At 32.1% G+C, this 23,832-nt stretch overlaps 5 protein-coding genes across 6 annotated transcripts; 1 reads left to right on the top strand and 4 right to left on the bottom strand.

Annotated features, from left to right (window-relative positions):
- Positions 1-242: 242 nt before the first annotated feature.
- LOC129296630 (induced during hyphae development protein 1-like) lies at positions 243-2,667 on the bottom strand. Of its 2 annotated transcripts, XM_054935220.1 has the most exons (3): positions 2,536-2,667; positions 1,130-2,433; positions 243-655 (listed from the first exon to the last, which is right to left on the bottom strand). In XM_054935220.1, the coding sequence occupies exons 2-3, from the start codon at positions 2,429-2,431 to the stop codon at positions 482-484; spliced, it is 1,476 nt and encodes a 491-aa protein (XP_054791195.1). In that variant the 5' UTR covers positions 2,432-2,433; positions 2,536-2,667; the 3' UTR covers positions 243-481. The 2 variants fall into 2 exon arrangements, with proteins under 2 accessions (XP_054791195.1, XP_054791196.1); XM_054935221.1 differs by having other exon boundaries at positions 1,130-2,627.
- A 3,290-nt stretch (positions 2,668-5,957) lies between these two features.
- On the bottom strand, positions 5,958-7,693 carry LOC129296631 (multiple organellar RNA editing factor 3, mitochondrial-like). The gene is made up of 4 exons (XM_054935222.1): positions 7,187-7,693; positions 7,008-7,105; positions 6,629-6,694; positions 5,958-6,530 (listed from the first exon to the last, which is right to left on the bottom strand). Exons 1-4 carry the CDS (start codon positions 7,618-7,620, stop codon positions 6,346-6,348), a joined length of 783 nt encoding a protein of 260 aa, XP_054791197.1. The 5' UTR covers positions 7,621-7,693; the 3' UTR covers positions 5,958-6,345.
- Positions 7,694-9,039: 1,346 nt separating this feature from the next.
- Positions 9,040-11,547, bottom strand: LOC129296627 (exopolygalacturonase-like). The gene is made up of 5 exons (XM_054935217.1): positions 11,304-11,547; positions 10,512-10,835; positions 10,070-10,359; positions 9,758-9,986; positions 9,040-9,642 (listed from the first exon to the last, which is right to left on the bottom strand). The coding sequence occupies exons 1-5, from the start codon at positions 11,529-11,531 to the stop codon at positions 9,421-9,423; spliced, it is 1,293 nt and encodes a 430-aa protein (XP_054791192.1). The 5' UTR covers positions 11,532-11,547; the 3' UTR covers positions 9,040-9,420.
- A 1,807-nt stretch (positions 11,548-13,354) lies between these two features.
- LOC129296626 (exopolygalacturonase clone GBGE184-like) lies at positions 13,355-16,528 on the bottom strand. Its single transcript, XM_054935216.1, has 3 exons — positions 16,316-16,528; positions 14,783-15,106; positions 13,355-13,745 (listed from the first exon to the last, which is right to left on the bottom strand). The coding sequence occupies exons 1-3, from the start codon at positions 16,451-16,453 to the stop codon at positions 13,467-13,469; spliced, it is 741 nt and encodes a 246-aa protein (XP_054791191.1). The 5' UTR covers positions 16,454-16,528; the 3' UTR covers positions 13,355-13,466.
- Positions 16,529-20,862: 4,334 nt separating this feature from the next.
- LOC129296625 (protection of telomeres protein 1a-like) lies at positions 20,863-23,549 on the top strand (the record flags this gene model as incomplete). Its single annotated transcript, XM_054935215.1, is given in 5 exon segments — positions 20,863-21,036; positions 21,274-21,409; positions 22,563-22,752; positions 23,182-23,246; positions 23,461-23,549. Coding segments are annotated over 2 exon segments (137 nt in total), but the record flags the coding sequence as incomplete, so codon positions are not given.
- Positions 23,550-23,832: the final 283 nt, after the last annotated feature.

Here is a 23,832-nt window from a genome sequence, read left to right as displayed (position 1 = left end):
TTACAAATTATTTATTATTAATATGGTAAAATGGAAACCAGAAGCAAGTATGAATAGATTAACAAAAAAATCGATTTTAGCATGTTTAATCGATTATCTCATTATTATGCTGTTTGGCAAATTTTGTATTGAAAATCGATTAAACCCCAAAAAATCGATTCTTGACGCAAACCAAAGGGGCACTTAAACATACAGAAATGTATGCAAGAACTGAGAAGAAAACAGATCAAAGAGCATGGAGAGGAAAAGAATATGTCGTTACATATACCGAAAAGCTCAAATTCAGTGAGTATAAAATTCAAGCCAAATGACATTCCACACATAAAAATAATATCACGGGTGACAACAACAAAAATAATCCATTCATCGAAAAATAAACTTTACTATCACCCCAACAAATCATGGCTACGGGGTGAAAGGATGTGACCATACATATAGTAAATTAAAAAAAAATAGAGCAGCGTAAAAAAAAAAAATAATTCTAGTCAGCCAGCTTTGTCAGCCGATGAATGGTACTTCTTGCAACCCTATTACCAGGATCAATTTTAAGAACATTCCTCAGGTCTTCCGCACCAAGCTTGTACTTTTCCATGCTCTCATACAAGAGAGCACGTTGCACCAATATAGATACATTTGTGTCATCGGATTCTAGCACCTGTACAACATAATGCAAACCAAACAACTCACCCTCCAAATAAATATGATAACGATCATGACATGATTCAGTCCATCTCAAATAGAGAGCAACAATATAGAAGAATTTATGCATTAGCCATCCCTATTAAATTCAAGAACTAAAAACAAATGCTACCAAGAGCTTTTACAAGTACATTCAATTAAAGTATGATACTTTAGTATATTGCCACCCATTGTTTTTGTTTTCTTTCTTTCCCTTCAAGTCATTATTATCAAGATAATTAACTATTAACTAATAGCTTAATACACTAGTAGCATACCCCAAGATAGAGCCATCTAGTTTAATTTGTTCAACAATTAATGCAATCTTAACAATTATGACTACTATGTTCTACATCTAAATATACTGAATAAACTCATTACCTTTGGTTTGAATTTAAAAAAAAAAAAAAAACTGTTTCAACTTTCAAATCGTTAAGATATCAAAGTATACCTTTGTACAATCGGCCACTGCTTTTTTATACTCTCCAACTTCTTTGTAACATGAGGCTCTGCATGACAGTACCTCTGTCATACCAGCATTATCCTCTGTTTTCTCAAGAAGTATGACAGCCCAAGACAACCACTTAATAGCATCTGCGAATTGACCTTGCTTGTAATTGTCCATCCCTTTACCTTTTGCTGTCAAACCAGTTAGACCAGCAGGAGGAGGTGGAAGCCCTTCAAGCTCAGTAGTTGTACCACCCACATCATGTGCTCCTCCACCAAATTCAGAATCCAAACCCCAATCATCAATACCAGAAGATGATTTTCCTCCAAATCCTTCTGAAGGCACAGCAGCACTTCCGGCTGCAGCCGAGGAAGATGAGAAGAACATGTCTATAGGGTCACCACCAGCAGATGTCTGCATAGGTTTCTGATTCAAATTAGTAGATCCTGTAAAACTGATATCATCTGCTATAGAACTACTTGATGGGAATGTTGCAGAGCCTGGTTTGGAAGCATTCTGGAAATCTCCAAAACCATCATCCTCCACGTTATTATTTTTAGCGGCCTTTCCAGCTGAATTAAGGCTACCAGATGGTTTTGATCCAAATCCAGCCAAAGAGCTAAATGGATCTCTATTAACATTCGTTCCACTTCCAGCTGAACTACCACTATTCATACTTCGCATTGAAGGACCACCAAGATTTGGGCTCTTATTAGCGCTAGTACTAGTATTAGTATACCCAGAAGATCCCCAGCTTCCACTATTTTTTGTGGTGTTACTGGTTTTAGGCAAAGCACCCGCCATATTATCCATCGAGAAGGAGCTCTTATTTGATGTAGTACCTGATGCCTTAGAAACAGGAATCGACTTTATAGGAGCATTATTGCTACCCTTAGAATTCTGTCCCAAAGCAGAGCTCACCAAATCTCCAAAGAGATTAGGGTTTTTATTAACAACTCCAATGGTCGAACTAGAAGCCGAAGGTTGTGTCGATCCCCAACTCTTGCCAAAGATATCCCCCGCCATTGAAGTTGGTCCGCCCGGCAATCCGGACTGATTCGCCAGATTCGGTGCTGGCTGGTGAGTCCATGATGGCTTGTTGGGTTGCCACGAGGGTCTTGGCTGCCCAGACGAATATGAAGAAGAGGAGGAAGAATATGAATGGGACGACGATTTCGGGTTTTTCTGATCGTTCAGAGATCTGGGCCGATTCGAACCGATCCCGATATCAAAATCGAAATTGAAGTTCTTCAGTGAGGCAGACGAAGCACTCGTTTGATTGGGTTTGCCATAATTTGAATTCATCCCTGGATTGTAAGTGGAAGATGAAAAAAAACAGATCAGAAATGGAAAAACAAAGGATCTGCAGCGATGAACGATCCAGACAGGAAGTGATTCGCGAGACTTACTTCTAACGGGGAGAGAAAAACAACACAGATGGGAATGGATTGTAGATAAACTTATCGATGAAATTATCTGGGGATCAAATCACGGTGGTTTACGTCCTGCCTACGGTCAATCCCTTTTATCTGCCCAAAAACTCACATGTATACAAATAATGTACTCTTTAATTAAAAAATATAATATATCTTTTAAGTGAGGTTAGTTACTTAAAATATTTTAATATATAGTTTAAATATTTTTAATAAATAAATTATTTTATATTTATTTTAAAATAAAATATTATATTAAATATAAATAAATATAAAAAGATGATATTAATTTAAGAACAAGTAATATTTTTTTATTTTTTATAAAAAAAATTATTATAAGTAAAATTATATTTTTTAATGAACGTTTATTATAAACTTTTTAAATTATCTTTTATAATTTTATTTTTATAGTCATAACAAATAATTAATAAAAATTTAATTAATATAATTAATAAAAATATATTATAATTAATTCTTTTATTTTTTAACACAATTAATATAATTAATTAATTTTTTTAAATTGTATGATATAATTTTTTATACAAATAAAAATAAAAAAGAACTTTATTTGAAGTAAAATTAAATTAAAAATATATTATATTTTTTAATAAAAAATATTAACATCATAGTATTTTATTTATTTATTTTAAAATTCACGGGAAATAGAGGGTGAAAATGAAGTGTGACAACAATTTTATAAAATATTGTTAATGGAAATTTATTCTAATCAATTAGTTTTTTATTGAGCAGTGATGCTACGGCTAATTATTTAGTTAATTGCTTTTATAATTACACATTTTTATAGTTATTTTATTTAATATGATGTCTCAATTTAAAAATGTTATTAATTACACTTTTTAATTAAATATATTTTAAAAAATCTCATTAATTGCATTTTTAAAAAAATGCTTCATATTTTTTAATATGTTATTTTAGAAGAAAAAAATATCTTGTATTTTTGAATAAATGGAGACATTCTTTCATTATTTACTTTCATTAACATTATGTTCATTACCTCGTGATCCATGTCTAATAACAACGTTAAAAATTTTAGACTTCTAATAACAACGTTAAATATTTTAGACTAACTAAACAGGCCTCCTGAGTGTACTGTCATTACAGGAATGACCTTGATTAAGATCTTAAACTTTGTTGTTGGGTTGTTCTTGTCTTTAGCCTTCTTATAGTATTTTTTTAAAAAAAAATAATAAAAAGGTTGGAGCCACTCGCAGCACAAACAAACAAATAAATTATTTTTTTGATTAGGCATACCACGATTAAAAGCTTGCAATTATAAATTGATCATGGGAAATTCAATCATAAATTTTTACACCTAGAGGGAAGAACATTGAAAATTCTAGTATTGGAATTGTTATGAACCATTTGATGAGCAAGCCAACCAATTTATTAATTCACTTATTTAAAATTGTGATTAATAGAAACTTTTCAATCTCTTGAAAGCAGACTTCTAATTACGTTGATAATACTAATGAGAGGGTGAGTTTCAATCTTTTGAGACTTATCAATCAATGTATGTTGATCATATTTATTCTGTATGAGATGTATAATTTTTAAAAAGCTGCTGTGAATACTACCGTAAAAATGTTTTCCATTCCAATAAAGGGGAAGAATCATTAGAGTCAACACCATCAACATCTAATCCAATCCATCTTGAATCAGGCAGGGAGTAAGTATCCTAATATCTTATAAGAAGGCCATTCACATCTTTTCAAATTAAGGTCATTGATTGATGTTGAGTGCTTGAAGAATGAATAAATAAGCAAATTATCCTGTCCAATTTAGGCTTGAATTCTCTCCATCTTTTTTTCCTTTCATTCTCTCACAACTTGTCATCTCATTTATTGGTTTGGAATTTGAGCGCTTCAAACTTAATATTTTGTAAAATAATTTTTGAATATTTTGTATTATAGTTCAAAAAATTCGGACCAAATTTTGGGAGTTTGAATTGATTCTTCTAATTTTTAAAAATTATTAAATGTTAAATTTAAACTATTCAAATTTTGATCTATTAAAATAGGAAGTAAATGGTTACAATAGGAAGCAAAGAAGTGGAGGGGGGAAGATGGGAGAGAATCCAAGTCAATCCAATCCCCCAATTCCCCTTCCTACTCTCTCCACTACCCCCCCCCCTTTTTTTTTTGGGGTAATGATCTTATTCTCCACTACCCATTTGATTCCTTGTGCTTCCACTTCCATGAAACGATGTAGTTTCACTAATTTAAATATAACCTTTCTTCTTCATCCTCCTTTCCCTTTTGTTTGGTGCCCTCCCAACTCCCAGGTGGCCGTTACTCATTGTGTAAGCCAACAAATTGCTGTGGCCTATTGAGACTATTTTCTCATGTACCCAACCTAACGGCAACTTGTGAGATGGCTGGAGAAGGAACATTGATGTTTTCCTTTTCAATTCCTACATTCGAAGTTTCATCGCTGCCTTTCAATCCAATTGAAAGGCTGCGCAATGAAGGAGGAATAAGATGCGCAAGGATCAAGATTCAATGCTGTAAAATATGGTTAGATAAATTCAGACTTCATTAACCACACCATTTTATGCATGTGGAGGAGCATTAGACCGTGAAAAGAAGTAGGACCCTCCAGACCCGCATGTCTGTCCCTAGGTGCTGGAGGGAAAGACAAGTGTGAAAGAATTTGAGACCGATTAAGCCATGCACAAACAATCTCGAGCAAACTAATGTCCAGGCGAGGTACATGTTCTATCTAACCTTGAGCTTGAATCACTCTTGTGGGGTATCTGATACTAATATAGCGCGCGGCTATGACCCTTCCTTCTGCTTTAGCTAAAATCAAATTAGGGTTCTCTGGGAGAGGAATCAGGGATAGATGGCTAAGTCCTGATGCTGCATGTGTTAAAATCACGATGTGGTATAACATCAAACCAAATTGAACTACTTGGCCCTCAGGGCTAACAAGGAGGCCAGTCAGGCCGGATCATTTTTAGCTTGTCTTCATGTTTGCATTTTTCAAACCAGAGGTTAGGGCATGTTTGCATGGGTCAGACCTAGTTTAGCGGATTATCAGGTTTCATGCACATCTATGGTTGTGGCTAAAAATCAGAGGCTGAGCTATGCATTATGCATCAAAATTCATCAAGCTCATGCACTGATATGATGGAAGTTAGAAGGATTGGAACAATAATCAAGATATGTAGTTCAACAACGGATTGAGAGTAGCAGCTTCAAAACCAGAAGTATAGGAAATCTGCAAGGATGGGTGCGCAAGATATTCAAGGTCGCAACATCTAACAGACGACACAGCATGTCGCAACAAAAGTTCATATGAGAAAGTAGGATCAAATTTAGATGCAAAAACAAATATCTAACATGCACATAGTTGTTTCAAGCCTATCTAACAGCCAGTGGTCTAAATCGCATGCCAAAGATGGTAAATAACAAAATCATTTTTCGTACGCGATTCAACATCTACGCATGGTTAGTAATAATGGTAGTTAATGTCCTAATTAAATGCAGTTCAAGTGCAGGTCTAGTCCATTCACCAATGAAGATCATGTGAAAAATAAGATCAAAGGTCCTTAATTTGGTCCAACAGCAACATTGGTTTTAATAAATAGATGGTCTCCAGCTTCAAATTCTATTCCATCTCTCCACTACTTGAAGCTGAGTCAAAGCTATTCATGGTCTCCGACCTTAATTTGTTCCAACAGCAAAATTGGTTTTAATAAATAGATGGCCTCCGGCTTCAAATTCTATTCGATCTCTCCCCTACTTGAAGCTGAGTCATAGCTATTCATGGTCTCCGACCCCGGTCTCTGTTGCCGCGCCTTAAAGTAGGTACACTCCCTTCATTCCGTGATCTATCCCAAGGTCTTCCTCTGTTCCTGTCATTCTCACCTTCGTCTGGTTGTTTGTTTTCAGACTTTTTATACCTGAACTGTGGCCTAGGGATTACTTTCCCATCAACAAATAAATCACCTGAAATCCACACAAACTTGTTCATGTATCATGACAACCTAAGTTCACAAAAGAAAAAATGATAAGAAAATAAACTATGACTAGAGTCGACCACATACCACCATAATCTTTGTTGCGAATATCAAGATATGAATCCGGCAATACCCAAAGAACACCAGGTAACCCTGTTAAGACAGAAAACTTTCACAAAAATGAGCATATGTAGCATGAAACGCCTACAGTAATGCTATCAATCCTCTTTGGGAGCTCAAAAGTCATTAAAATTTCTAATAACCGAGGCCCTAACATCAAGCTAATAATTCCTCCAATGATGAGTCTGCGAACAACTAATCATACGGTAACACCATCAAAACTCATCAAATGAGCAAATAAGCCTTACACAAGGCAAACATAAACGCACCACAACAACTCAAATAGGATAATTTCGCAAAGTAACCAAAAACTGCAGACAAAATTAAGCATCAAAGTGAGCCGTACCTTTAACTTTCGTTGAAAGCTCTTCGGAAATCTCAGCACCAAAACCTGTATACGTAACGGTAGCAACAGAGTATATTTTCTTTTTGGCTTCCTCCTCACTACAACAAAACAATTCTCTTCAGGAAAAACAAAGGAAGAAAAATAAAAGCCATATAAATCAAATGAACAACGCATCGCACCTTCCAACAACTTCGGCGAGGGTCTTAACATAGGTGTTTACCATTTCCTCTTCAGAGGGTTTCGGGGATTGGGGAAAATCCATGATAATAAGCCAGTGCTTCAAGTCGCAGCCCGCGAGAAGAATGGTATCCTTGGGCGGCGCACTCTTTTTGCTAGAGTCCTTAGAATCCTTAGGTTCCTCAGAGTCCTCAGGCTTGTCGTCAGCGGGCGATTCTTCTGATTCCGACACCGAAGTTTGGAAACGAATTGGGAATTTCAGGGAACGTGGAAGCAGTGGGATTTGTTTGGGGAGTACGGCAAATGCGATGCGAGAGCGAGAAGAAGCCATGGTAGAAAACGATGACGAGGAAGAAGAAGAAGAAGAAGAAGAAGAAGAAGAAATAGCTCGGAGGAGTGAAGAAGCCAAGGTGCGTCGCGCATGAGAGAACGCCATCGTCAAGAATGCAAGATCAAAGCAGTGATCAGTGGAATTTCAAGGAGGAAAAGGCAATGTGGGCTACAACCCACAATGCCCAGTGAAGAAGGGTTTTAAATTAATTATCATCGGTTCTTTTTAATTCCTTGTCAATTTTTTAAAAGAAAAAATACATGCAAAATTATGCACAAAAGTAATAATAATTCATATGAAAAGAAATAATTAAAAAAGTGGAAAAATAAAAACAATAGTAATAGATGTCTTATATTTAAATTTTAAACATGGTGATTGTGAACTTATAAAACCATAATGAAAGAGCTTTATCTGTCTCATCGGAACCAAATTTACACTAAAAATAGGGTAACAATGACAAATTAATAATCAATGCAAATTTTTTTGGAAAAAACACCTAATGCAAAATTATTCATAAAGGGATGGTCAATTTTATGTTGGGAAATTTACCTAGTGGATTTTAATTTTTTAAAGTTCTATAAAATGTATAAATTACTATTATTATTACTTTACTCTTAAGTCCTAAATTCTTTACAATTTTAATTTGATAAAAAAAATTACAACTTAATATTAAATTCATGCCTAAATTATCGTTTTTTTATCAAATTGTCATTTTTGTTTATCAAATTGTAATGGTATAGGATTTAAAATTTAAAAATATTTTATTCATTTTATGAGATTTATTGGTAATTAAACATTTATAAGGAATTTTGGAGTGGTTTTCCTTTTTATGTTTGTCTGCCAAAAAAAGTCCAGGATTTTTGAGCCAAGGAGACCAGGATTAGTTGAGAGGGAAGAATTGTCAAACCACTTCCATCATGAATGGAGATATTGTGATGGTTGGACTGAATGAGGAAGAAGACTGAAGACAAAATGATGGCGTGATATAAGTGAGAACAGCGTAAAATTATATACTAATCACATTGAATTCCACACAAAATAATCTAGGTTTAAGTTAACTCAGATAATTGTTTTGAATTTGAATATTAAAAAATAGGGATAATTAGCCTTTTTGATTTGAAAGGAGAATAACATCATAAGAATTAATTATGTATAGTTGTAAAATTTAAAGAACTCATGTATGATTATAACATTTTGAAAACTTGATAGGTAAAAATTAAATTTTAAAAATCAGATGGACAACTGACATCAACTTGAAAATTAAGAGTTTCACTGTCCCATTAAAAACTTATTCTTCAAGATCTTAAAACTGTCATGTGAATATTACACAGTTATGTATTAATCAATTGTTTATTCTTTTTTTTTTTTTGTTCAATTTCATTACCGTAGTGTATTAATCAATTGCTTATATATGATAAGACTCTGAAAATGGTATTTGACTGAGCATCAATCATGCATTAAGTGCTAACAAAGCCAAAAACTTCCCTTCCTGCTTTCTTTTGACAAAAAACAAAAGCCAGAGAAAGAAAGTAGTTTGGCACCTACCTGAATCGGAAGAGCCAATCACAGGCTGCCAGCAAATGTAAAGAAAATATCTAGATAGTAAAAGAATACTAGCCGTTACAACAGATGAATTACACTCCGTACAATCTAGAAGAATTCTACACATTGCAACAATTGGGCCCAATCTTTGACCTGGGCCAAGGACTATTGGACTACTCTAACAAAAAGAGAGATATGGTGTTGGCCACAAGAAATGGTATTCGTTGAGACTCTGAATTTCACTTCTTCATCTTCTTCTTCTTCATCTAAAAGTCCTCCTTCAATCATTTGATCGAGATCAACCATATGTATGATTATTTCTGAGACGAGAGAGGATCCAAATATTGTAGACTAAATGATCTGCTATGAGCAGGGTGGTGGAGATTGCATGCCGAGATAGAGTGGTTTGGCATTGAGACATCTGGAGGTAGGAGGGGGTGGTTTTGTTGCCTTGAGATTAATGTTGTTCAGCTGAACATGGTCGCATGGAAAATCACCACTACATCGTAAGTCCACTGCAATTTTCGAAGATGATGTTCCTCTTATGTTCGAATATTGTATCCCACTCAATTTCACACGTGATGGCTGCAGAACAAGAAGTCAAACTCAAAATCAATAAATAGATAATGCGTTTGAAAGGAAACAATAATAGACGGAAATCAAAAGGTCGATATAATATGAATCAGAGAGAGAGAGAGACCTTCTTATTGCATTTGGCAGGTTCACATTGGTATTCTTGGTCAATGACAATAGGATTCGCAACGTTGTTCATGACAATGTCGTCGAAGATTATTTGTGATGCTGCACCTGGAAACTTGTCTGGCCATGATTTGATTCTGAGACCATTAGTTGTGCCCACCATCGTGCAATTCAGCACACGAATGTTCTTCACCTCTAGCTCATCAGCGTACTTCCCAAGGCTTCCAATGCTGTTACAAATCTCAAATATCACAGTTCTATTGAGAAGGTAATTAATTAAGTACTAGATCTAAGAAGTTGTCTTGTATATTACCTAAAACCATGTCCAGGGCCACATGTGACTTTGTTAATCGCCACATTGCTTACCCCTTGAATCATAGAGACACAATCATCCCCAGTTTGAATGAGACATTTAGAAATTTTCACGTTGATGGAATGGCTCATATGAATGCCATCTGTATTAGGGCTATCTCCTGGTGCATTGATACTAAGTGTTCGTAGTCTAATGTTGGCAGAGTTGGTGATGAAGAAGTGAAACCCCATTGCATTCACTGATGATATGCCTTGTATAAGTCCATCTGTCACATTGTTGAATTGAATACTCTTCACATCCCACAAAAATTACACCCCACAAATTAAATCAGTAAACTATAGATCTAGAAGATATCCATAAAACACAATAGGGTCGTCTAAGTTTTAACTTCTCAATTAAGACTTGACAATACTCGAATCTCACTGAGCAAGCGGAGGCTTACACTGGGGAGTCTTTTGCATTCTGGGGAAGTGTCTTTGTCGCAGTCGGTGTTGGCGGCCCACATGTCTTTACCTTGGCCATCGAAAGTGCCAGCGCCGATGAGTTTGATTCCCCGGAGGTCGGAAAAGATGAGCCATTCGCCGTTGACATACTCTGAAGGGTCAGTGGAAGCGAGAATGGTGCCGTCAACTTTGATTGTGATGGCTTGGGGTGGCTTGCATGGCCCAGCAAAGAACATGGAAGAAACATAGAATTTCCCTGGTGGAACATAAAGCCTCGCTTGCTGTGGGGAATTACATACAGTTCTCCATGCTGTCATGAATGCCTGCACAAACAAACACAATATACAACACGCCATTATATTCTTAATTTCATTTTGATGTCTCCTGTCTTACGTACGTTGTCAAGCATATGGTCAGCGTCTACTGGATTTTTATCCTAAAAGTCATTTTATGCAAGAAAAATCCCTCATTCTTCTAAGCACAGCCCTAACAAAATACAGGGTCTAGATGAGTAGTTCCAAGAACCCGACCCATATTCACTATTTTATCTTCAGATGAACCTACAATGCAGGTCTATGTTTTACTTGGCGATCAGATTGGTACGTTGAAACCTGGAGATAAGTTATGATGCTTTGTTGTCTTCATCAAATCCTTTTGCATTCATGTATTTAAAAATAGACATGCATGCGACTCTCATCCTATGAACGGGCCAGGTTTATGTATCTTATTATCATAAACTAGAGTAGAACAAATTAAATAAGGGTATATGGGATTTGATTGAATTTAATTACCTGAGTGCAATCAGTGACTCCATCAGGTTTGGCTTTGAAATCCAAGACATTGATTATTTTTTCTCCTGGAAGAAGCTTGTCAACAGCTAAATTTTCACCCATGAACATATCAGGCCCAGAAATTGGCTTTTTTCTTGCTGCATCCGCACAATCAGATAATAATGACAGCACTGTAAAACTCATCAAAATTATTTTGACAACAGAAAGAACCATCCCTGGAAAGGCCATTATTGCACCTTCTTGAATTTTTGTCCCGTTTTTTTTTTGTCTTTTCTGTATTTTGTTTTTCAAATTCAAGGCCTCCTAGGAGGCAAGAGTTAAAAGTGCGAAAATGATTCTCTTTCTTTACCTCTTATTTTTATACCTTAAAAATGGCTATTTGGTGATTCTATTTTTTCTTGAAGCTTATAAATCACTGAAAGATGTTGGTTTTCTTTTTGTTTACCGTAATTAATGATGCTATCTATGTACTTCATCCCTCAAATTTAGGCTCTATATTAGCGTCCTCCACTACAAAGAGGGCTATATATTATATTTCTCCTTGAATCTATGAGGACCTGGATCTCATGACATCATTAAGGATATCTAATTAAGGTGCACAAGGGCTCAAAAATTTTAAAATAAACATTATTAAAACAAGACAAATTAATAATAAAATTTGGACTTTTTAAATGCTTCGTGGATATCTTAAAGATATAGCATTTCAGTTTATATATTATTTACGTCCAAAGTCCAATATATATATATATATATATATTTAGAAAAGCTAATCTAGTTTTCAAATTTGTCTGAGGGGTATTTTGTATAAGTTAAGACTATCTTCTTGTTTTTTTTTTCTTACTCTATATAAAATAGTTAAGGTGAGTTAAGTCATAGATTAATTAGTCAATAACAAACATATTGATAAATGGATCCAAATTTATGCCTTTGTATACGGATTTAAGCCATGTTCTTACTTCTTACAAATTCCACTAACTTTTGTTTGACAACCTATATCTCGTTTCATACTTGTGTGCCACATATGAGAAACTTTCCAAATTTTGTGTCTATGTTTCTTTATAGGAAAAAGGATACATATATCGCATTCTTTCTAAGCCGCTGGCCTCAAGTCTTTTAACACTTTTTTTAAAAAAAAGACTGAGTCTAGTTTTTATATTTCACGTAAGTGTCCTTCTAATGGAGTGACAATTTGATGGGAGACACGGTATATTTCCCAATAAGGATTCAAAGACTAAAAGTATCATTTGTTGACAGCATATGCTGTTTTTTTTTTTCCCTGATTTTTGCTTATTGTTGAGGTATAGGAAAATGACCTTGAAATCTTTTAAAGACCAACCAACTCATACATGTTAGCACGAATTAATCAAAATCTCCGGTTAGAATATATTTCTAGTCAAATAGCCATTTTTTTACGCTACTTATCCTTTTCCGTGTATACCTATTCTAGTCAAATAAATTAGCACAATTCATAGATAATAGAATTGAGTATATCCAACACCAACAATGGTTACTATAGTTGTCAAGAGCCAGTCTAATGTCCTAGATGGGCCTGTATTTGGGCCTCGTTATCACTACAAAAATTTTGTTGGCAAGTAACTTATACATATATACTGCAAACAAAATTAATATAAGTTATGATTGTTTTGGTTATTTGAATAAGTAATTGGGGGTTTGAATCACAATTCTTGTACATGTAGTAATTTAATTGAAAGAGATCGATTTATTGTTCTTAATACTTCGGGGAAGATATTCTCTGTTATCAACGACACTTACTCCTTGTACTTACAAATAAAAAAAAAATTATGCATGCCCCTAACAAAGTGTTCTTTTTAACTGTGAAGCCTATATCAGTTAAATCTTGATAAATTATCTAATTTGCAAAAGCATTTTTATTTTGAAAAAAAAAAAGTGATCATTCAATCCATAGTAGAGATATATCGTATGGTGTAACTTTTGTTTTTATCAATCATGTCTTGATATCTTATATATTATATATAATATTTACTTAATATTGAATTAATAAGTAAAAAAAAAGGGAGATCATAACAACATATAATAAATGGCTCCTTGACAAATCAGGCAATGTGTATACATAGCAATTTGGTTACTCTAGAATAGAAGAGTCTCGAGGAGGAGAATTAAAAAGTAATAGAGGCTGCAGAATCAAGGACTGCACTTGGATTTGGCAAAAGCAGCATCGTTGGGTTGTTTGACCACAGAAGAACAGTCGTTGCCATGTTGGATTGTGGTTTCGGAGATGACAACGTTGCTGCAATCCTCAATACGAATGGATTCATTATTTGGGCTCTCAGCAGGTGCAACCACTTTCACTGATTTTAATGTCAGGTTCGAGGATTTCATCACGTACAGGTCCAACCCCATCGCATTCGCCGACGTGATGTTCTCTATAACTCCATCCTTCACGTTGTTGAATTGAAAGGTCTACCCACAGAGTTCAAAACATAAGCACACACGTTAGTCATCGTGCATAAGAACTTACACTGCCATAATAATAAAGATATAAATTAAAGATTATTTTTGTTTCTCAACTATTAACTCAAGAGCATTATTATTAAACTTTTGTGTTGTACAATTTTACCCTTTAACATTTAAAAACGGTGCTTAATATGAAAATCTAAGTTCAATATATATATATATATATATAGCATAAGGAAGCTTTTAAACAAAAGCTGTATTTAACTCACGTGTGCTTAATGCTGATTTTTGCAAGGGTGTACCCACACAAACTTGAACATGCGTTTTCATTCAATCAAATGAATAGAAGAAACATGTGCAATAATCTAGCATGTAAATCTCAGGCATTGTTAGCACATTTGTTTTCAAGTTAAAACAAATGTCAATTCCTCACATTTACACATCAATCAAAATTTTTAAAGAACTATATATTCATGTGACTACTTTTCTCATGTTGGAATAATAAAACACACGTACTGTCATCAATCAAAGAATTTACTTATAACAAATCACTCAACATCCTGCCGTTAACTCAATTAACATTGGTTGATTAAAAATTACAAAAAAAAATGTAAAAAATTACAGAAAATGACTCATAAAATTGCAAATGAGCATTCTAAAAGAAAATTAATATTGATTAAGTCTTTAAAATGATGATTGATCAAAATTATATTTTAGTTTTTATATGGGTAAGAAATAACATTTGTATCTTATCATTTATATATAATAATTTTATTATAGATGCTTATGTATAATTTTATGAGCCATTTTGTGTAATTTTTAAGTCACTTAATAATCGAAGTTAATTTTTTGATGATGATAAGGTGCTAGATGCATTATTTTTAAATATTGAAAAGTCAAACTGTACCGCATGAAAAATTTAAGATGCTTACAAATGCGTCTAATCAAATAGTTGGAGGATGAAAATGTTTTTTTAATCCAAAAAAACAATAAAGAATAACTGAGATGGGTCAAAAAATAGGAACTGAGATACGAAGACTCACACTGGGGAGCCTGACGCAGTCAGAGAAAGGCTTGTAGTCGCAATCGAATGTGGAAGGCCACATGAGCTTGCCCTGGGCATCAAAAGTGCCACCACCAAGGAGGCTAACACCAGTAAGGTCTTGGAAGATCAACCAATCAGCATTGACATAATCAGAAGGATCAGTGGAAGCCAAAATGGTGCCTTCCACTTGAATAGTGACAGGATCAGGGGTCAAGCATGGCCCTGCAAAGAACATGGTCGACACCAAGAATTGCCCTTGTGGCACCACCAGCCTCGCCTGCTCCTTTGACTTGCATGTTGCTTGCCATGCGTGCATGAATGCCTACATTCATTTATAACATGTCTACACAATAAAACACCCACGCATATATTTACATGATTTGAACCAAACTATTAGATTTCATTTATCTTCTATTTGTCAACTCAACGATTAATTATCTTAATAACAACATCATCTTTTTTTTAAAAAAAGAGAGTTTTAAATTTGTACTTAATATTGATATGTTTGTATATATTTTACTTAATAAGATAAAAGTTTGTTGTTTGTTGTATTGATATGTTTGTATATGCACGTACTGAACGTGATGAATCAAATCTAAAGGGGAAGGGCTCTTTCCCAACACTTCAATACTTCCGTGGGAAAAATTAAATTTTTTTACTTTGTAAAAAACATTAAATTGGATTTTGGCTCCCTCGTTTCATGTTTGAGTTTCAATTTAACCCTCCCAATTAATAGCTCCTGGATTTGTCACTGTGTATTTGGCGTGTGTTTTCCTTTTCTGTAGGAAATGGCTAGACACATAAAAGTATGCAAGGAAAATTTTTTTTGACTCTGTAGCTGTTGAATGATTTGAGTGCCAATTTTATATATTCAAATTAAAATTTTAAAGTTGGGAGAACACTTGACACCTGGAAATATAACATTATCAAACTTCTCTACAGCACATGAATAGTGAATTCATAATAACAAAAAGTTTAGGTGTAAGCAATGTGTCTTTATTTTGAATGACAAAAAAAAAAAATTGTAAGTGAATTTGGATTTCAGGAACTACCGGTTCGTGATTAACAAAAAAGAAGAAGAAGAAGAAGAAGAAGTTTAGAAATACATTTACAAAATGCCGATTAACAAAGTCACAAAATTTGAAATCGGGTGGATTATGAGCCAACTAATATTTTTTTATCAACAATGTAATTTGCTACTTGTAAAAATTGAATCACCATATTCAAACCCTAGCTAGCCCTAGGGATTCAATTGATTTTTTTTAACGTATGTAATTCACTATTAATCAAGGTTTGATTATTCCACGCCATAAGTAATCACTGTGGAGGCGGAATTCTAAATTCTATATGTACCATAAAAAACTGATTTGCTTTCAATATTTTCCAGAAAGGGAACTCATCTCTTCGAAGTCTGATTAACACAGGCAATTCGCATGAAACCAAACAATCAAGACAAGGAAAAAAAAACAAATACAAAGATACTACATTACATCGCAAAAAAAAATATATTAATCTTAATTAATTTAATTACCTCAGTGCTTTCGAACTTGGGATCGGATTTGGCTCCAAAATCCAAGACATTGATTAATTTCTCAGAAAGCCCGCAATATGCGAGGCCGGCAAAGCATAAAATAAGAACAACACAGGCTTTGCCAGAAATAATTCCCATTTTGCAACCTCTAGAAAACCCTAATGGTTATTTGTACTTGTAATTTTTTTTTTTTGGTTTCGTGTTTAATTACAAGTACGAGGTTCTGGATGGTATTTGTATGAGTTTTATAGGTTCTTCGTTTTGTAACGAATTGTCGTGATGAGTGATTCTATTTTTTCTGGTCAAGTCTGGCTCGGCTAAAATAACTCTTCGTGCTCTTTCGGCATTGACCCTTTATTTTAGGCTACTTCAATGTTCAATCTAAATAAGCAAACATCACAATAATTGTTGGTCAAAAAAAAAAACATCACAATTATTACCACCTGTAATATGTATAATATAATACCATTTTGTTGAGCCGTGAATAATATACCAGTTTATACTCATTCTCAACTACTAAATTTCAATACATGCTTTGCTCAGAATTCTTTCATCAATTTATTAAAAAAAGAAGATTTATATACTTAACCTTTTATGCTTAATACTAAATTTTTATCTGCATTCAAAATAAATAAATTTTTATCTAATTAAATCAAGACATATAGATTTTAATGTGTTAATAATATTAATAACAATAATTTATTATTGAATAAATAATCTATAAAAATATAGATATTTTAATTTAATCGAAAACGAGCATATTAATTATATAAAATTAAGTACATGAGTTTTTTATAATAATACCATTTATTCTTATCTATAAAGATCAACCAATACCCTGCAAATAATTTGAGACTTTATTACTGTGAATTGTGAATTGTGTCTATTTTATGAAAATCCATATAACCTCTCACCTCTTCAAAAATTATGCTTTTTGATTTTCCACTTCGTAACCTTTTAAGGTTTACACACACACACTCCTTTCAATCTTTATTATAAAATATTTTTTTAAAAAAAATTCTTTGATCCTTAATATAAAGTATTTGATGAAATATTAATTATATTTTTAATATTAATCCTATTTAAATTTATTAACTATAAGAAAGAATATAATGTAAATTTTAAAAATATTTAAACATAAAGGTAAAATTGAAAGTTTAATTTTATTTTTAAATGAAGCTAATAATTTAACCATATCTCTTTAATTTTAACAAAATAATTAGAGATGCCTTGTAGTAAAAGTGGAATTGTGGGCGCGCGTGTATATTGTACTATTATGCATAATAATGCATGTTCCTATTATAAATATAGGCTATCTGAAATATAGTAAAATATTTCTTACGTTTTCTCCTTCAATTCTTTCTTAACCCTATATCTTTCTGACCATTTCATCATTTCCTTGACATGCTAACAACACAATATATGCTTAATTATGTTGATTTTTTTTTTCTTGCTATCATGTTCACGAAGGATTAAAAACAGACACCTAACTATAAAAGATATATTTTTGGTATAAAAAAACTATAAAAAGATATATTGAGTTGTGAAATAATTTAAAAGAAATATTAGAATTATGAAAAACGTGATATTGCCTAAAGAATATTATAATTGAATGCATTAATTTACACCTGTAGGATTTTAGTGGATTTTTTAAGTCCATCATTTTTTTTGTTTGAATTCTATGGTAAGAAAACAGCTTATGAAGAATTGACGGAAAAAACTTTCTTCCAAACTTTCCCGTGTAAACTAGATTTCAAAGAACTGCAGGGGACTCATATTAATTAATTTTGTAAAGTTTTATCAAACCTTCATGAAAAAGAATGGGTCTGGATTAATAAAGGGAATCTTGCTTCAACGGGTTGAATAAGTTGAATATATTTACTCTCAATTCTTATTATAAAATATCTTTAACTACTTTATTAAAAAAAAGCAAATGTTATTAAGTTATTAATTATTTCTAAAAATAAAATAAAATTTTTTATTTTACCTCCATTTAAATTTTTTTATATTTACATTGTACTTTCTGTCATAGTTAAAAACTTTAAATATGAATAATATTGCAAAAAATTTAATTAATATTTATATTAACACTTATCAAATGACTTGTAATAATCACCATCCATGTCTTCGAGATGTGCCTATAACAAGACAAGTTAGTAATTACAGATTTATTTTATTATTTTATTATGTATTAAATCACTGATATTTATTTCAGAGAAAATTTCATTTAAGGTCGTTGAACCGCATTTAATGAAAAAGAAGGTTTTTTGGGGCTTATTTGGTAACTTATTTTGTGAACAGTTTTTTTTATTTTTAGAATAAAAAAATTTATTTAATAATGTATTTTTAATAAGTGCTTCAGATAAAAAAATAAAATATTATTTTGAAAAGCAGAAAAAAGGAAACATATTTTAGGTCTTTTAGGATTACTATTTTGAAGAACTAAAAAGAATGAGAAAAATTTTTATTTTTATTATTTTTTTATTTTCAAAATATGTTTTACAAATATATCAGTTTTCAGAATAATAAAATAAAAACAGCTTTAAATAGACCCTTAAACTTTAAAAATTCACTTCATACTAAGGATATTGAAGTAAAATTAAAATACAGAATAAATTTACTTTCTCATCCCCTCTAATTCTCTAACTGGGCTTTGCTCCTTCGAGCCTTTTCTTGAAGAAGCATCTGCTACACCTAAACAAAAATTTGGACCATTCAGATTAAATATTTAATATTTTATTTTTATTAAAATAAGAATTATGAATTCTTTTAATAAATTTTGTTATCAATCTAAACAGTCTAAATTTAACATTAATGGTCCAAATTTAATATTTATTTTTTTATAAATTGATTATCCAAACAAGTATACTCTAAACAGTACAGATTTAACATCTATGCAAGATTGTTAAACTCACGAGTTTAAAAAAATTTATAACAAGAATGTAAACTCATATCGTAAATTCAGATTGTAAACTCATAAGAGTTTGCTTTTATTAACAAATAGCCATTAAAATATAATTATAATTTAATTTAAATACATTAAAAATATAAATAATTAAAATTAAACCCATCTACATTGATAAAATACCATATATAAGACATAAAAATTTTAAAATAGTGAAACTTATTTTTAGTATTTTTGTTTTCTTTTTTATTAATATTAATTTTTTGCATTTCAAGTTTTTTTTCTTTGAATCAGGTCTTATCACTTTTATGAACTGAATTTTTCATAATATATACTTAACTCACTTAACTCAAAAAAAAATGACGAGCTCGACAAATTTAACCAAGATTTCATCTAATCTGAATTTATAAATTAGTTAACACGATTTTAAAAGTTAAAAACGTAAAAACGATAAATTTAGAGGTAAACTTACGAGTTTAATCAAGTTTGTATCTACTCTGAGTTTATGAATAAGTTGAAATGATTTTGTAAGTTAGAAATGTAAAAACATTAAACTTGTAGTCAACTTAAAAGTTTGACAACCATGCATGTATGGTTCAAATTTAATATTAATTTTTTTATAAATTAATTATTCAGATATTTTATGGACAGTGCAAATATCTATTAAAAAGTATTTTTAAAAAAATATTTAAAAAATTACAAGTTAAATATTTTACATCAAACTGTACATTTGAATAACTAACTTATAAAAAATTAATTTTAAATTTGGATCATTAATATTAAATTTAGACTATTCAGATTGATAACAAAATTTATTTAAAAAAATAATTTTTAAAAATTTTTATTTTAATAAAAATAAAAAATAAAATATTAAATCTAGATCATCTAAATTAATTCTGAATGGTCCAAATTTTTATTGGATACAGTGTACACTCCTCTAAGAAAAAGCCGAAGGAGTAAAGCCAAGTCCTTAATTCTTTACTAAAGTTATTCATTTTTCTACGTAAAATTGTACATTAACCTACAAGAAATTGTTCATTTGTTGAAAGTTGAAGCAAAGGATATAAGAATGTTGATATTGTCCGGGACCTCTCAAAAGACAATATGGGACATAGCCTCCTTACAGAGGCGAGGGAACTTATTCTAAGGAATTGGAAAGTTTATCTTGGTTTTTCTTGTAATGATTCAAATGTTTATCTGTTAGAGTTGTTTAGATTATGATTAGTTAGTTCTGATTTTAATTTTTTTTGTGCTTTTTACCATCAACTCTCTCATAATTAGAATGGGTGGATAGTAAAAGGCAATTGCCCGGCTAAGTTCGCACGACTTGTACAGTGTTTTTGATTAATAGACCTCTTCTTTTTTTAAAAAAAAAAACAAGAAGATGAATGGCACAAATAATTTTTATAGATTAATGAATTTTTATATAAAAAATGAATAATTTTAATAAAAAATCAAAAGATATAAAGGATAATGAGATAATTTTACTTTATATTTTAATTTTACTTCAGTATTCCTAATCTCGTCTAAAGGAAATTTTCAGAATTTAAAGGATTTTTTTTTAATTAAGTATGGTTAAAGGATTTTAAATAAATTTTTTCAATTTATTATTTTTCTTATAAATTCAATGAGGCGCCGGAGCTGTTCCACTGACACACTGCGAAGTGAAAGCTCAACGAGTTACAGAGGGCAATGGAAACAGCAGACCACTACAAGTTTCTTCCCATACGAGATGCTATGAAAGCTATTAATCAAAAAGTGAACATAATAGGCATTATACTTGAATTTGGCTTCCCAAGGCGAACTAGGGGCACCGGTAAACTTTCTGTTCCCAGAATCTCTGCTTAACACCAGTACATCGCACTGTTTCCTTCTTTGTCCTGCTCACATGTTTGTGCTTCTCCAAGCTTAAGTCTTTATAGGCACCTTAGTTTTACTGAATGTTACCTCAAAAAAGCTAGGTTCTTGTTTATGTTTCTGATTGAGTTGGAAAAATGGAAGTTCTAGGTTATTTCTACTGTTGCTGGTTGGCTTACTTGAATAATTTCTGCAGACTACTGTTGTACGCTAAAAATAATTGATGAATCATATGAGAAACCTGGGATATCAGTTAATGTTTTGCTGAAAGTTCGGAAAGACTTCCTCATGTTGTTGCAAGTGGAGATGTTGTTCAGTTTTGTAATGTTTTGGTAAGTGTCTTCTTACTACTCGATTTGATAGTACATTCTGTATCAATATGCTTGCTTTGCTTTTCTGGACTAACGTTGACCATGGAATATTTTTATGCACTGTTTTTGTGAATTGTATTTGTTACACTGTACTACTTTTAAGTAAAGTTTGGCAATATGCTGGTTTGCTCTAGCGTTCTTGCTCTAACTTCAATGCCTTTAAATAATGAATTTATCAACGTTTCCATATCATATGCTTTTTCTCATGATGGTCATGTTTTGACTGCATGAAGGGATCTTGGATTTGAGGAAACAAAGTGCGGTTTCGTGATGATAGTGAGATACTTAGAGCATGTGGTTTGACTTTGTGGTGGGAAATATCAGTGACGTGAAGGAAATTAGGAAAATTTTTCATGATATCATATCATGTGAAGGAAATTTGGAAGTTTTATGATACAACTCATGCTCATCCCTTGTGATTGGGAGGGTTTTAGTGATGTCAAGGGGTGCTTCAGTTTTCCTGAAAGGAATAAAAAGGGGGAAGGAATAATAAGAGTGAAAGAAAGCAACTAGCCATCTTGGTCAAACACCCTGAATAAATTTAATAATCAAAATTTGACAGACTTAAATATTAAATTCTTCTCAGTGTAGTAGGAGGTTGTAGATTTCAAAAATATGAAAAACCTTTTGGTGGAAAAACTCAACATCCCGGAGGCATATATCAGGGGACTTTTGCATGTATATTGTAGTGAAACTTCTTAAGATTTAAGAATATTTTATATGATGTTTTAGGTTGGTTTTGAATCAATCTACTTAATTTGTTGATATGCCAATATTAGAAATATTTCTGTTCATCATTACATGTTATTTATTTAATCCTTTTTTCATGTGGAATGTGTAATCATGAGTTTTCTTATAATTTTAGTTAACAAAACTAATTTCACTGCTTTACAGTATAATGTAGTATTGAATTGCAAGAGCACGTGTGCACACAGGTGGAATGCAAGTTGAAATAAAAAATTCAGCATATGAACTTCCTACAAGTCACTGATCTACAACTTATATTGATTGAAGGATGACCATAAATGACTATGATATGCTCTATTTTATTAATTATATGTAAAAGTTTGCTTTATTCTTTAAGTTTTTAATATGTGTTTTTTTAATTTTGTAGATAAAAACGCATGGTGATGAAGTAAATGCTGTCTTCAATAAAAAGTTTTCCTCGTTTGCATTATATAATGGAAAAGACAATGATGAGTTTGTTCCTTACCAAGTTTCTTCAAAATTTCATCCAAGAGATGTGGATAAAGCACTCATAGACAAGCTCAGAAAGTGGCTTGTCAGTTTTCAGCTTATTGAAGGTAGTCCATGATTGTAACATTCAATATGTTTTGAAAGCAGCTAATTTATTTTTATGGAATTTACTCCAAACTATACTTAATATGCATATGCATGCACTTACTGTTCAAGGCACACACAGCACTTTGCATCAAGTGTTGCAACATTGCGGTGCAGTACTGCAATGAGAATAATATAAATTTTATAATCCAAAATAACTGTAACTTGTACATATTTATGGGTTTCAGATACCAAATAAACTATGTAATAGCCCTTTAGATGTGTTTAGCTTTTGCTCAATCAAGAATTGCCTACTACAGAAATCAATGCATGTGTGAAAACTCATTGATTTCGTGATAGCTTTTGTTTTCTTGTTAATTTCATCACCTTATATGCTATATTGGTGCTCATTTCATACGTGTGAATATTTAATTTTTGAACTTGCTGCATAGATTCCAGTAACTATCCAATGTTAAGAGAAATCAAGGAAGGAAACTGCTTTGATCTAGCATGCAAGGTATTTTTCTTGTTCTGATTTTTGTATCTGATTATGAGACTTTAGTATAGTTGAAATATTTAAGTTTTAGCTTTCTTTATCAAGACATGCCAATGTTCTTTTACATCCCTTCCCCCTCTTTGTGGTGGTTAAACAAGACAAACACCTTTATCCTTTTCACCATTATATAATTCTGATAATCTAATCCTCACCTTTTGATGTTTTGCAAATCAAGGTACTTCATTGCTGTGAGACTGCAAATCATGAGTGGATGGTCTTCATTTGGGATGGCACTGATTTTCCGCCAAACAGTATAAGTGCAAAGTGAGTTAATTTAAATTTAGTTTTATATTGCTATTTTAATTTTTGTCCATGTCAATGTTAATTTTGGATAAGTCATATGGAAGCCTATTACTGGTATTTGTTCTTGTTATAATAGAAAAAGTGCTCTTCTCCAACTATGCTGCATTTTCTGTCTTTCGAAAGGTAAGTAGCTGGATATGGGCATCTGCGAGCATCACTTCCAATTATTTATACCTACTATATGCTTCTGCTTTCCAATTTACTCAACGTTGAGATGGCTGACAAGCAGCGGAAAGTGTAATAG

This window comes from Prosopis cineraria, unplaced genomic scaffold (genome assembly GCF_029017545.1).
Source record: "Prosopis cineraria cultivar Desert tree isolate PC_DT_omini unplaced genomic scaffold, ASM2901754v1 PC369, whole genome shotgun sequence".
In the NCBI taxonomy this organism is placed as follows: Eukaryota; Viridiplantae; Streptophyta; class Magnoliopsida; order Fabales; family Fabaceae; genus Prosopis; species Prosopis cineraria.
The sequence above is the reverse complement of the archived record's forward strand: the minus strand, read 5'-3'. Positions and strand labels throughout refer to the sequence as shown.

Excerpts from the sequence above, each read along its gene's own strand:
- LOC129296631 (XM_054935222.1), bottom strand. The coding sequence starts at position 7,620 with ATGGCGTTCTCTCATGCGCGACGCACCTTGGCTTCTTCACTCCTCCGA. Across the intron at positions 6,695-7,007 it reads GCTTTCAACGAAAGTTAAAG|GGTTACCTGGTGTTCTTTGG; the intron begins GTACGGCTCACT and ends CTGTCTTAACAG. Across the intron at positions 6,531-6,628 it reads TCGCAACAAAGATTATGGTG|GTGATTTATTTGTTGATGGG; the intron begins GTATGTGGTCGA and ends TGTGGATTTCAG.
- LOC129296630 (XM_054935220.1), bottom strand. The coding sequence starts at position 2,431 with ATGAATTCAAATTATGGCAAACCCAATCAAACGAGTGCTTCGTCTGCC. Across the intron at positions 656-1,129 it reads CAGTGGCCGATTGTACAAAG|GTGCTAGAATCCGATGACAC; the intron begins GTATACTTTGAT and ends TATGTTGTACAG.
- LOC129296626 (XM_054935216.1), bottom strand. The coding sequence starts at position 16,453 with ATGGGAATTATTTCTGGCAAAGCCTGTGTTGTTCTTATTTTATGCTTT. Across the intron at positions 15,107-16,315 it reads CCAAGTTCGAAAGCACTGAG|GCATTCATGCACGCATGGCA; the intron begins GTAATTAAATTA and ends AAATGAATGTAG. Across the intron at positions 13,746-14,782 it reads ACTGCGTCAGGCTCCCCAGT|ACCTTTCAATTCAACAACGT; the intron begins GTGAGTCTTCGT and ends CTCTGTGGGTAG.
- LOC129296627 (XM_054935217.1), bottom strand. The coding sequence starts at position 11,531 with ATGGCCTTTCCAGGGATGGTTCTTTCTGTTGTCAAAATAATTTTGATG. Across the intron at positions 10,836-11,303 it reads GAGTCACTGATTGCACTCAG|GCATTCATGACAGCATGGAG; the intron begins GTAATTAAATTC and ends TTGTTTGTGCAG. Across the intron at positions 9,643-9,757 it reads CTGCCAAATGCAATAAGAAG|CCATCACGTGTGAAATTGAG; the intron begins GTCTCTCTCTCT and ends CTTGTTCTGCAG.